The 13,177-nt window shown below is 40.7% G+C and overlaps 1 protein-coding gene across 1 annotated transcript in view; it reads left to right on the top strand.

The window, feature by feature from the left end:
• Window positions 1–13,177, top strand: part of EP300 (EP300 lysine acetyltransferase) — a 73,228-nt gene that overhangs the window by 42,203 nt on the left and 17,848 nt on the right. The window contains exons 11-20 of the mRNA XM_082850848.1: window positions 888–965; window positions 1,428–1,537; window positions 3,167–3,304; window positions 3,568–4,005; window positions 5,423–5,602; window positions 5,824–5,968; window positions 8,070–8,188; window positions 9,434–9,673; window positions 10,095–10,183; window positions 12,218–12,298. Coding sequence (XP_082706974.1) covers window positions 888–965; window positions 1,428–1,537; window positions 3,167–3,304; window positions 3,568–4,005; window positions 5,423–5,602; window positions 5,824–5,968; window positions 8,070–8,188; window positions 9,434–9,673; window positions 10,095–10,183; window positions 12,218–12,298 — 1,618 coding nt within the window. The remainder of the gene's footprint in view (window positions 1–887; window positions 966–1,427; window positions 1,538–3,166; window positions 3,305–3,567; window positions 4,006–5,422; window positions 5,603–5,823; window positions 5,969–8,069; window positions 8,189–9,433; window positions 9,674–10,094; window positions 10,184–12,217; window positions 12,299–13,177) is intronic.

Genomic DNA, 13,177 nt, shown 5'->3' on the forward strand with positions numbered 1-13,177 from the left:
TGGAGCACGGGCTCTAGGCACACGGGCTTCAGTAGTTGTGGCACGCGGGCTCAGTAGCTGTGGCTCGAGGGCGCTAGAGCGCAGGCTCAGTAGTTGTGGCACACGGGCTCAGTTGCTCCGCAGCATGTGGGATCTTCCCAGGTCAGGGCTTGAACCCGTGTTGCCTGCATCGGCAGGCGGATTCCCAACCACTGCGCCACCAAAGAAGCCCTACCTGGAAGCTTTAAAGAAAGAAGAAAAAAACGGAAGATACCATAAACATAATTAGTGAGCAAACCAAGGAAACTATTTTCATATTAAAGGTGCTAGTTTCCTTAATATACATTTAGAGTATATACATATGTATATTTTCATCATTCTTAGTTATTTCTATTTTTGTATTTGTTTTAAGAGCTGCGTGATGAGATAAAGTGCAGTGTAATATGTATTATTTAAAGTCAGTGTTCACAATGGGCTTGTATGTATAAAAACACATTATTGGGGTACACAGTCAAACTTGGTCACTGGATAGAATTTGTGGCTATTGTCTATAGAGGTATTCTTCATACCAATGAAATAATCAGGCTTGATCAAATAACAGCATATTAAATGCTGTATTAGTCTGTTTAAATATTTTTAAATAAATTATTATAAATTATTTTTAAATAAAGCTTTTATATTATTGTCCTGTCAGTGCTGAAAGCACCCTGGTTCATAAAGAAATGTACTAAAACCATTTGGAGGCATTTTCTTGTGTTCCAGAAATAACATTTTCTTCAGGTTCCTGTCTACTTCATAGCTTTATTTTTTTGATATTCAGACTGAATTCTGTAAGTTATACTTTATTTTTTAAAGGGGAATGGCTGCCTAAAAGATGCATTTCTAACCATTTCTGTATTCCATTCTAGATGGCCCTCTACCTGATCCATCTATGATCCGTGGCAGTGTGCCAAACCAGATGATGCCTCGGATAACTCCACAACCTGGTAAATTATGAGGGAAATTGGTGTACTTAACCATGGCTTTTTTTTTAACAGAGTTCCTAGTGTATTACAAGATTACACCTGCCGCAGGCCAGCAGCAGCTATCATAATTACCTGCCTGAGAAATCAGAAAGCCTTTTATTAGAGTGGGAGCCCAGGGAGGAAGGAAGGGTGAAGAGCAGATTGGCTGACAGGTCAAGGGGCAAAAGACATTAAATGATCAAGCATCCATTTAAAAACAACTAGGCAAGATGAAATTTATTCCAGATTGTAAAATTTGGTTCAGAGACCATACATTCATTAACAGTGCCCTTCTGTGGCTGCTGTGAATTAAATAGAGACTCACAGTTGGAAGCAGGTGCCTTTATTTGTCCTGATACAGTGACATAGAATCATAAATAAGAACTCTTTTATTCTCCAATTACATGAAGGTGTTCAGATCTAATATTTTACACTTACTCACAGGTTTGAATCAATTTGGCCAGATGAGTATGCCCCAGCCCCCTATTGGACCCCGGCAAACCTCTCCTCTTCAGCACCATGGACAGTTAGCTCAACCTGGAACTCTCAACCCGGTAAGTTTGACCTCTGAGTAATCTTTGGCCTTTACTTGACATTTTTAAAATCCTTTTTTCTTTCAGAGAACAAATTCTCACACTTGCTTAAACAGCTAACTATACATAATTAATTCTTAACACTGATTTTTTTCTATAATTCTGTTGTGTTTACCCTTAATATAGACATGATTAAATAATTAAAACTAAACCATATACCACAATTAGGCAGAGAATACTAAAGTCCTTAATTTTCACCTACCTCTTTTACCTGTATGCGTTGTTTTTAGAAATTTATCCTACATAAATAATTCTTGAGATACTAAAAGGATATAATTTGAAGGGCTTCCCTGGTGGCGCAGTGGTTGCGAGTCCGCCTGCTGATGCAGGGGACACGGGTTCGTGCCCCGGTCCGGGAAGATCCCACATTCTGTGGAGCAGCTAGGCCCGTGAGCCATGGCCGCTGAGCCTGCGCGTCCAGAGCCTGTGCTCTGCAACGGGAGAGGCCACAACAGTGAGAGGCCCGCGTCCCGAAAAAAAAAAAAAAGATATAATTTGAAGAAAATGCATATTAAGGATGCTACGTTATGTACTGTGTTTTAGGAAAAGGCCATAGCCTGAATGTACTGTAAGGGATTATGTTTAAATTACGGTACATCTGTAAATTGGAATGCTTCATAAGCAATAATTTCAGAATTTATATGATGGCATGAAAGGTGTTTACAGCTTTAAGTGGGAAAATCAGGTGTCTAAAGTATATTTATTATAGGATCCTGTATCGTTAAGGACTTTCTTGATTATAATTTATATAAAATAAACACTAAAAGAAAGATTTCCTTCCAAATACTGTTCATATATAGTCACAGTACTAGAAAGCTTGTAGGAGCAGCCAGTCGCCACTGCCTGGAGTCTCAGTGTTGAGTAGTCTGCATACTTTGACACAGTCATCTCTCTTCCGTAATGCCTCTCTTCCCCAAACACAGAACCTACCCAGGCAGGAAACTGTCAAGGGTGATGGAGGGGCAGTTGCCTGATTTTAGAGCGTGGAGAAGATGGCCTCTGAGCATCTCACTGCTCCTTGTGCAAATTCTAAACCTGTCATCCAGCTTTCAATATTGTCCCCAACCCTTACCCTGCCTCTCAGAGTGAATTAGTACTATGAATTGTTAAGCCTCTTTGGAGTTGTCTAGCACCGGTCTGCTGTATTTAATGAGGGGTCTTATTCTTCATTTTAACCTATGAAACAAATACCTTTCTTAGACTTTGAAGTTCTTGGCCTTTGGTATCCATAATTACTCACTATGGAGTTTTATAGTTTGTGCTTTAACAATACCGCCTACGTAAGCAAAGACCTCATGAAATTGTGATTCGCTCTCCTCACTTATAAAACAAACGGAGTGTATAGACAGTTACCTCGTTCTAGATGCATTTGTGCAATTTCTTGACGGTGGGCTTAGGTAAGCTGTGAGGCTGTTCTCCATTATCTTGGCATGAGCGTCAGCTGTTGTAGCACCACTTTCTTCCTTTCCTACCCCACCCTCCCCATAGCAGAGCCAGAGCAATTGGTAATTCCAGCTATAGTAGAATAACTGAAAAAAAGCAATTTGGTGCTCTGTGTTTTTTTGTTTTTGTTTTTGTATGTGTGTACAGCCTATGGGCTATGGGCCTCGCATGCAGCAGCCTTCCAGCCAGAGCCAGTTCCTTCCTCAGACTCAGTTCTCAACACAGGGAATGAATGTAACAAATATGCCTTTGGCTCCGTCTGGCAGTCAAGCACCAGTGTCTCAAGTATGTCTCACAAATGGGTTTTTTGTTGTTGTTGTTTTTTTAAACTTGTTTCCGTGATTCCTGGAACTTCTTAATTTGGGTTTTTACAGAGAAGGGTGACAGCAAATAATGGGTGGAAATAGATGATTAAGCTTTTAATAAGAACAGTTATGGACATGGTATTCTGAACATGAAAGGATTACTAAGTCTACTTAATTACATACTGTATTGGTTGGATTTTCAATTCTGTTCTGAATTGCGTCTTATGTTTTTCATTTTAACAGGCACAAATGTCCAGTTCTTCCTGCCCTGTGAACTCTCCTATAATGCCTCCTGGGTCCCAAGGGAGCCACATTCACTGTCCCCCTCTCCCTCAACCAGCTCTGCATCAGAACTCACCCTCACCTGTACCTAGTCGTACCCCAACCCCTCACCACACTCCCCCAAGCATAGGGGCTCAGCAGCCACCAGCAACAGCAATTCCAGCCCCTGTTCCTACACCTCCAGCCATGCCACCTGGGCCACAGTCCCAGGCTCTACATCCTCCTCCAAGACAGACGCCTACACCGCCACCAACGCAACTTCCTCCCCAAGTGCAGCCTTCACTTCCTGCTGCTCCTTCAGTTGACCAGGCGCAGCAGCAGCCTCTGTCCCAGCAGAGTACAGCAGCCTCTGTGCCCACCCCGACGGCGCCACTGCTGCCTCCGCAGCCGGCAACTCCAGTAAGCAGAGACGGGGCTTTAAGCAGGATCGTGTCAGCTGTGCTGTAGTTTTACACTGCTTCTGTGCTGTTTCTTTATTCTTTTCTCCCCTTTTTTTTTTTTGGCCGCATTACATGGTTTATGGGATCTTAGTTCCCCAACCAGGGATCCTGGCCCGGGCACACGGCAGTGACAGTGCCGAGTCCTAATCACTGGACCGCCGGGGAATTCTCTGTGCTGTTTCTCTTCTGTGTTGTTTCTTCTCTTATTGTTGTCTCCGCAGTTAGACTAGAATCTGTTTATAGTTACAGACCTTCTTTCTCTTTTTTCTTGCTGTCGTACCTAACATAGGAGGAGCTCAAAAGATTTTGTTTAGATCGTATGTTGACCATGGTCATGTTGTATTACGAGGCTCGAAGGCATGTAAGGAGAGGTGACAAAGGGAGAGCATCGACAGTACATTTAATACCCCACGTGAATTTTACAGATATTTAAAGAATCTTTTCATACAGTCTGAACTGATGTACTCAAGAGCAAATGAACAAAATCATCGATTTATGAGTGTCTGTGGTACTAGCCAAAGTTAGAAAATTCATCATGTAAGAGATTAGAAAACTATGGGCCTGAAACAAACCGGTAGCTTCCTTGTGAAAGGCTTGTTATCTATATAGTAGAGATCCAAATGCACATTTAATACTTGCATTCTTACTAATAGAACTCTATGTGTCACAATCTAAAACTTTCTACTTGATCACTGATACTAATATTTCAGTTCTCTGTCATACTGGCAAGCTGAGGATCCCCATGAGTTATAGCTACTTCATAAAACGTTGCTTATCCATGACTGGTTCATCTTAGCTTCTGATATGTAAGGAAAGGCAGGATGCAGAAAGGAAACTTAATTCTATGTAGGATAGTTTCTGAAAATACTAATTTCTCATTATGAGATATCTTATTGGAAGACTTAGGGGAAAACAGAGATTGCTAGTTATCCCATTAGAGTGTGATGATTCAAAACAGCTGCTTATTGTGGGAGTTCATAATATTCTCTCTACTTTCCTGTACATTGAAACCTTTTCTAATGAGAAGTTTAAAAGAAAAGATCGCCAGTCATCCTTGTTCTCTTTCCATTTTTCTATAAACATGAACTCCTCTGAGGTAGTCATTTCTGAAACCCCCCTCCCAGGCACACTGCCACAGAATGAGTTACTGAAGAAACAGTTGCCTACTCTTTTATCTGCAACCAACCAACCTATATTTGCAAGTCCTCAGTCTCCTATTCTTGAGTGTAATTTACTTCAAGGGGGCGAAATAGGTTGAGTAAGTGAAAGCACCATCAGTGGGTGTAATGACACTAGCCTAAAGATAGGTAGTTAATCATGCCATCTTGTTGTGTGTAATAGGCAAACTTTTTGTTTTTCCCCCTCTTTCTACCCAGCTTTCCCAGCCAGCTGTAAGCATCGAAGGTCAGGTATCAAACCCTCCATCTACTAGTAGCACGGAAGTGAATTCTCAGGCCATTCCTGAGAAGCAGCCTTCACAGGAAGTGAAAATGGAGGCTAAAATGGAAGTGGATGCACCAGAACCAGCAGATACTCAGCCAGAGGATATTCCAGAGGTGAGAGTAGGGCAGTTACTGCTGTTTTTTGGTTAGGACCTCTGTCTAGGAACTCAAACATGTTACAGGAAAGTATTCTATAATTAGGTCTTATTTTATTGATTTCCATATGAAAAAGGGTCTTCAGCTACATCCACAGGGGAGAGTAAGTAAGATAATGATGTTATTGCTTCTCAGTTACATGTCTTTAGAAAACCAAAAATTCCTACCTTGCCTTTTAGACTAAAGCAGAAGACTGTAAAGTGGAACCTACAGAAACAGAAGAGAGAGGCACTGAATTAAAAACTGAAACAAAAGAGGAGGAAGACCAGCCAAGTACTTCAGCAGCCCAGTCATCTCCAGCCCCAGGACAGTCAAAAAAGAAGAGTGAGTCTCTTAGGCTCTGTGTTTGTGGAGACAGAGTAAAAACCAAAGACCTTAGTAGAGTGAGATTGGATTTCTTGGGCCTTGGAATTGAATTTTAATGTGATTTCATTAAGCTTGGAGCCCTTGGCCTGGTCTCTTCATTATTGCTAATGTTGGAGAAGAAATTTTCTTTCCTTTAGGTATATGTGCATCCTACAGTCACTGGGTGGCTAACAATTTCTCAAATTTATCTTTGTTAGAGGACAGAAATTATTAAATAATATTCTTGACTAAAATGCAGGAAATAATAGCAATAATAATATTTTTTGTTAACCTGCTGTGCACCAGGCACTGTGCTACAACCTGCCGTGTCTCATCTAAGAACTTCACAGCCCCTCTGTGAGGTTACTGATCACTGTTTTACAGGCAGGAAAACTGAGGCTCAGCAAGGTCAAGTAACACTTCCCAGCTCACTCAGCCCAGGCAGGCTGATTCAGAGTCTCTGCTCTGAACCACGCTACTGAATATTAATGACTCAAGCCAAGCAAGCAGCAATGCTTAGCAGAGAGTGTTAAACAATTCCCACAGAAATTAGTTTACTAACTAGTTTAGGACTGGAACTTCTCGTGGCTCTAGTGACCCCTTCAATGGCACAGGTAGGACTTATCTCAAAGAGGAATCTGCTGGCTCCTGAAGATGACGTATACAAAAGTGCTCCATGAATACAATATACTTTAAAATGATGGGGTTAAAAAATTATTTTCATTTAAAAATAAGGTTGTTGGGACTTCCCTGGCGGTCCTGTGGTTAAGGCTCCACGCTTCTACTGCAGGGGCATGGGTTTGATCCCCCGCGGGTCGGGGAAGTAAGATCCTGCATGTGCATGGCATGGCCAATGAATGAATGAATAAATGTTTGTTATATATGGAGATGTTATTTTGATCTAGGCTGCAACAAACCCAATCTTAATATTAGGAATCTGCTTTTAAAACAGCTAATCTCACAAATTTGCTCAAAGCACAACAAAGTATGAGACAAAGAAGATTCTCCCGTCTGTCTGATTTTTTTCATGTCAGCCCCCACCATGTGGTGAAAAAATACTCAAGGTACTGACAGATATACCCCCTTGAAGATAAAATTAATTTGTAAATGGAAGAAGTAATAAGGCCTCTCTGCTCAGACTGATTCAAAGCTCGAACTGGACCCTTAATGGCCAGCTTCTTAAATGGTAGTTTAAATTAATTCCATTTGGGACATGCCAGCAAATCTTTCCTGACTTTTGGGAGACATACTGAGAACACATTTGAGCATAATTTGATCAACTGAGTCCATCATTCTGGCAATAACAATTTAGTTCTTTCTTTAGACTGGAACCTAACATTTGCCATTAAAATAGTAAATACGTCTTCTGCTGAAGCTCTAAAACATCAAACATGTCAAAGGACTCTTGGCCTTCAGTGGCTCTGATTCCTTTGGCGATAAGACAATACCAGGTCTAATTTCTGACTTGTTACATGCTGATACCAGGAAGGAGGGCTTCTTCCGTTCTTGCTTCACAGCATCCCCCCCCTGTCGTATCTTTTGGAACATTCTGACAAGTCTTTTCATAAATTTTTGGAAGGCTTAGCATTCTGTTTCTACTTTGTCAAGACTATCTTAACTGGGTTTCTGACTGAGAAATTATCTGAGCCATGAAGGGTATTTAAAGGTGACTAGACAAGATGGATTTTTTTTTTTTTTTTTTGCGGTACGTGGGCCTCTCACTGTTGTGGCCTCTCCCGTTGCAGAGCACAGGCTGCAGATGGGCAGGCTCAGCGGCCATGGCTCACGGGCCTAGCCGCTCCACGGCATGTGGGGTCTTCCTGGACCGGGGCACGAACCCGTGTCCCCTGCATCGGCAGGCGGACTCTCAACCACTGTGCCACCAGGGAAGCCCCTCGACAAGGTGTTATAAAGGATCTCTCTGAACCAGGAAATAGAAACACCCTTAGTGATATTTCATGGGGACAATGTAGAGAATTTTGTGTTTTCTGAGCCTTGAGATATATTTTATAGTTTCGACTTGAACCTTTTTTCCTCTTTTGCTTAATTGGTAACTAATTTCAAATATACTCTTCTTAAGTTTTCAAACCTGAAGAGTTACGACAGGCATTGATGCCAACATTGGAGGCACTTTACCGACAGGATCCAGAATCCCTTCCCTTTCGTCAACCTGTGGACCCCCAGCTTCTAGGAATCCCTGTAAGTATGTGGTGGTACTTCTCTTTTCTTCTAAAATTTGTTAACAGCTTTATTCGGATACAGTTCACATATTGTACAAATCACCCATTTAAAGTGCACAGTTTAATGGTTTTTGTGTATTAACAGAATTGTGCAGTTATCACCACAGTCAGTTTTGGATGATTTTCATCACCCCAAAAAAGAAACCCCATTTCCATAAGCAGTCACTCCCCATTTCCACCTACAGCCCCTACTACCAACCAACTGCTGGTCTGCCTTCTGCCTCTGTGGATTTGTCTCTTCTGGACATTTCATCAAAGAGAGTCTTACAGTATGTGGTTCTTTGTGACTGGATTCTTTCACTTAGCGTAATGTTTTCAAAGTTTGTCCATATTGTAGCACAAATCAATACTTCATTCCTTCTTACAGCCCAGCAATATTTCATCATATGGATGTGCATACATTCTCTTTTTCCATTTATTAGTTGATAGACATGTGGGTTGTTTATACTTTTTGGCTGTTGGGGATAGCACACCTGTGAATGTTTACATACAAATTGGTGTGTGTATCTTTTTATCCTTTTTTTTTTTTTTTTTTTTTTGGTGTGTGTATCTTTTTATTTCTCTGGGGTATATATCTAAGAGTGAGATTGCTGGATCATATGGTTTATTTATTTTTATCACTTGAGTAGCAGTAGTTCATGATAGGAAAGATAGATCCAAATTAGCTTCATCTGCTTTTAAAGTTGCCTTTATACACCAGGCTGCTGGGAGGTTTCATTTGAGTATTTTAAGTTGTATTGGATAAGTCATTGGAGTGCTTCGAGGGGCAAAAATCTGTTAGAATCTTTTTTTTTTTTTCCTATATTTTTCTGTGGCCTTAGACAGATCACCAATATTTTCTGGGCTTAGTTTCATCTGTAGGCTGCATCTAGTACTAAAATGTGAAGGGTCTTTGATTTCTTGGTCTTTTAAGTTGATCACACATGTACTATAGTAAAGTATCTAGAATCGCTCCTGTAGACGATCAGCTTGCTCCTACAAAATCTAGAGTAGTTGTTATTCTCTCTGCCCCTGGCTGCTTCATATCTCTGTAGACTAATGATTTAAAAAAGTGATGGGCATCGATCATTTCTTTGGAAATACAGACACATCAGAGACTCAACATTATCCAGAAAATTTATAATGATTATAGCAAGATATGCTGTGGACCTTGAATATAGTGAGACTTTTGGATAATGTTGTTTGGTGTCACTTGTCCTTCTAGGATTACTTTGATATTGTGAAGAGCCCCATGGATCTTTCTACTATCAAAAGGAAGTTAGACACTGGACAGTATCAGGAGCCCTGGCAGTATGTGGATGACATTTGGCTTATGTTCAACAATGCTTGGTTATATAATCGGAAAACATCACGGGTGTACAAATACTGCTCCAAGCTGTCTGAGGTCTTTGAACAAGAAATTGACCCAGTCATGCAAAGCCTTGGATACTGCTGTGGCAGAAAGGTAAGAAATGTTTGCACAGATAAGAACTGCATGGAAAACTTGCCAGTTAGAATCCTGAGTCATCAGATTGTAAGTTCATCTTGGATAGGGACTTGGTCGTATTTACCTGTGGTGCACGGGGTGTGGCATATACTAGTTTTCCTGTACATGGCAATTCACATTGAGCTCCTCTTGTCCTCTTCAGTTCTTTGGTAAATGGTGGAAGGATATGACTGTTAAGCTTACCTCAGAGTGGTGGAATAAAACAGTAGCAAACAAGATTAGTTTTAGTTCAGTGAACTGTCTTGGAAACTGAAATAACCCATTATAAGAGACATAATGAGAAGTAAGGCTTCACTAACTTCTGTTTCTGATTTACTTGCCAGTGTAAATATTTTAGCTTGCCCTTCAAACCATATTTAACAAATGGTTTCTTTTGCAGTTGGAGTTCTCTCCACAGACACTCTGTTGCTATGGCAAACAGTTATGCACAATCCCTCGTGATGCCACTTACTACAGTTACCAGAACAGGTAAGCTCGACCTGTGTGGACCATGGTCAGAGTGTCCGCGTGTCCAGGGAGTGCATGCGGATGGACCAGCACACATACAGTCATGGTTCATGTGTAACTTGCTTGAAAACAACTGTACAGCACAAGTTCTGGTATCAGTTTTCTGGGCCCTTATTTTTATAAGGCAGGAACCCAAGGCATTAAGAAGTTAAGCAACTTTATGAGTTGGTGGCATACCTGGGATTACGTCCCAGGCCCCATATTTTTTTCCCACTGTCCTTGTATAGCTCACCACAGCCTCAGGCAAAAACAAAAAAGTTTCAAACTAATTGGTCTACTTCCCTGTGAAATTGCTGCCATCTATTGCCATTCCCAAAACCACCCAGAAAACTTTAACCAAAAGTTTCCTAGCCAGCTGTATCTTTTAGGAAGTGTTTCCTTTTTGTGTGCAGCTGATACCTAAGTTTTTCTTGGAGTATGTGAAAACAAAGGATCCCAGGGTATTTGCTTTGCCTCTGTTGGGCACATTAAAGAGACCTCTGTACCAGACTGTTCCTTACAAAAATTTGCATATGACCATGGACGGTAGGCTTCTAATAAATTAGACACTTCTGCCTTATTTTCTCCTGCTCAAATAAGGGCTGTAATCACACAAATTGGATTTGCTAATCTATCTTAATCATGATTTGTCTCTTATTTTGTGTAATCAGCCAACAGTATAGCTGGCATGGGATGTAAATAAAAAAGCAAGGCTAGATAGTCAATACTTTGATGACCCAAACCCATGGTGGTCGTTTTTTGCTGAACTTGTGTGCTACAGATGTATTTCTAGCTTTGAAAAAGTCACTTAAGCTTTTTGTTTTATTTACAAAAAGTTAGGTGCACTCCCTTAATGCTTTGTAGTCATAAGAATCTATAGTGTTTTACTCCTTAAAACCTAGGAAAAGTGGGGGTTCAAGTTGTTCAAAAAAGCAAGTGACTGGGCTTCCCTGGTGGCACAGTGGTTGAGAGTCCGCCTGCCAAAGCAGGGGACACGGGTTCGTGCTCCGGTCTGGGAAGATCCCACATGCCACGGAGCGGCTGGGCCCGTGAGCCATGGCCACGGAGCCTGTGCGTCCGGAGCCTGTGCTCCGCAACAGGAGAGGCCAGAACAGTGAGAGGCCCGTGTACCGCCAAAAAAAAAAAAAAAAAAAGCAAGTGACAGCTGGCATGCTGTAATCTCATGCTATAATCTTGGCATTTATGTACCTTTTTTGGATTTTAAGCACCAATCTACAGCGCCCAGGAATATATAATAATGTATCTGCATACACCACTGCCTTTTCCCTCTTAAACTATGTCGGTTGGTGGCTACAATCAGTATTTAACTGCTTGTGCAGACTTTTTATTGTACTTATGTGGCTTCCTTGGGATCAAAAGGAAATTTGGGGTGTTTTTTCAGACCACAGTTGTTTCTAGATGATTGTTTCCTGGTACTGTATCCATAGTGGATTTTTTTCTTTGGAAGTGGGGAAGGTTTTTTCTTTGCTATGTTTAGGTAATAGAGTAGTAGTTCTTCTCTCCACAGTATATTTATCCTACTTTTGATTATTTGCATCAAGTAGCATAAATTACTAAAATGAAAGGCTGTAGGTCTGTGTGAGACTTGTTTGTTTTATTTGCTGTAATCATTTGCTACTTGTGATCCCATTGAGATATTTAATGCTAATCTGTGCTTTGCCTTGGCTTTCTGCTTTGTGTTGTCTTGTCTTGCTTTTATGTTTTTTGTTGTCCTGCAATCCCTCATTTCTTCGTTTGTTTTGTGTTTTTTTTTTTCCTCCCTCATGCTTGTCGTTGTCTGCACTTGGCTTTGATTGCAAAAAACAAAAACCAAAAACAAAACCCAAACTGTGGTGCCCATAAATCTGCATCATTGAATGTCCTTGTCGCCGTTGATGACCTGCTCTCTGCTCCCGTCCCCCTCTTGGCCTGCTGTGATTGGTGGCTTCGTTGCTTGGCTTGGGCTGTGTTGTGTGAACGGAACAGTTCACCCCAGTATGGCCTTCTTGCCGACAGGTATCATTTCTGTGAGAAGTGTTTCAATGAAATCCAAGGGGAGAGCGTTTCTTTGGGGGATGACCCTTCCCAGCCTCAAACGTAAGTAACTATATTATTTTGGAAAGTATTCTCTTATTTCTCAGTTTGTTGTCAGGTGATTATGCTCAGGCTTCTAAGTGGTCTTGGGTTATGCTGTCCAGTATCGTATAGCCACAGGTAGCTATTTAGATTCAAATTAATTCAAAGTAAATAAAATTTAAAATTCCCTATTTCAGTTACTCAGTAGACAATCTGTGGCTAGTGGCTGCCATATTGGTCAGCACAGATAGAGAATATTTCCATCATAGCAGTGAGTTGTGTAGGTTCTGATCTAGGGAATACATCAATATTGGATGGTCATTTTAGATATATTTCTTCTATAGGGAAATAATCAGCTTCTCCTAAAAAGTGAAAGGCTGTAGTGCAAGGGAACTTCATTGTTAACTGTTTTGAGTTTGAGAGGAATTGAACAAATATAACCACCTTACAGCCTTCTCATAAAGGTTAACGATACCAAAGTCATTATAATCGTCAGTGTCATTTAACATCATTAGGGGTTTAGGAGTTTGTGAGAGTGATTTATTAGAAAGAGACTTGGTTGGACATTCACAATCTCGCATGCTCTTGTGGTTTGGTAAATGCCAAGGAAAATTTTTAAACATAGCCTAAACTGCCTCATAGTACTTCTGATCTCTAAGATTTAGTTTACACACACCAATTTGGACTGTTTTAGGAAGAAAGAACTATTTGGTGTCCTTTTAATATTCTTCAGCTTCTTTTCCGGTTTAACCCATAATAAACAGTCAATTCAGAACATTTCCCCAAAAAGTATGGAATTGTTATGTTACTAGTAAAAACAGGGCTTCTGAGAAAAACTGGTTAGTGTTTTCAAATTGGGTTTTCAAGTTGTACTTTTTCTTCAGTCACCATTGACATATA

The sequence above is a fragment of the Leucopleurus acutus genome (genome assembly GCF_964270905.1).
Source record: "Leucopleurus acutus genome assembly, chromosome: 11".
Classification (NCBI taxonomy): domain Eukaryota; kingdom Metazoa; phylum Chordata; class Mammalia; order Artiodactyla; family Delphinidae; genus Leucopleurus; species Leucopleurus acutus.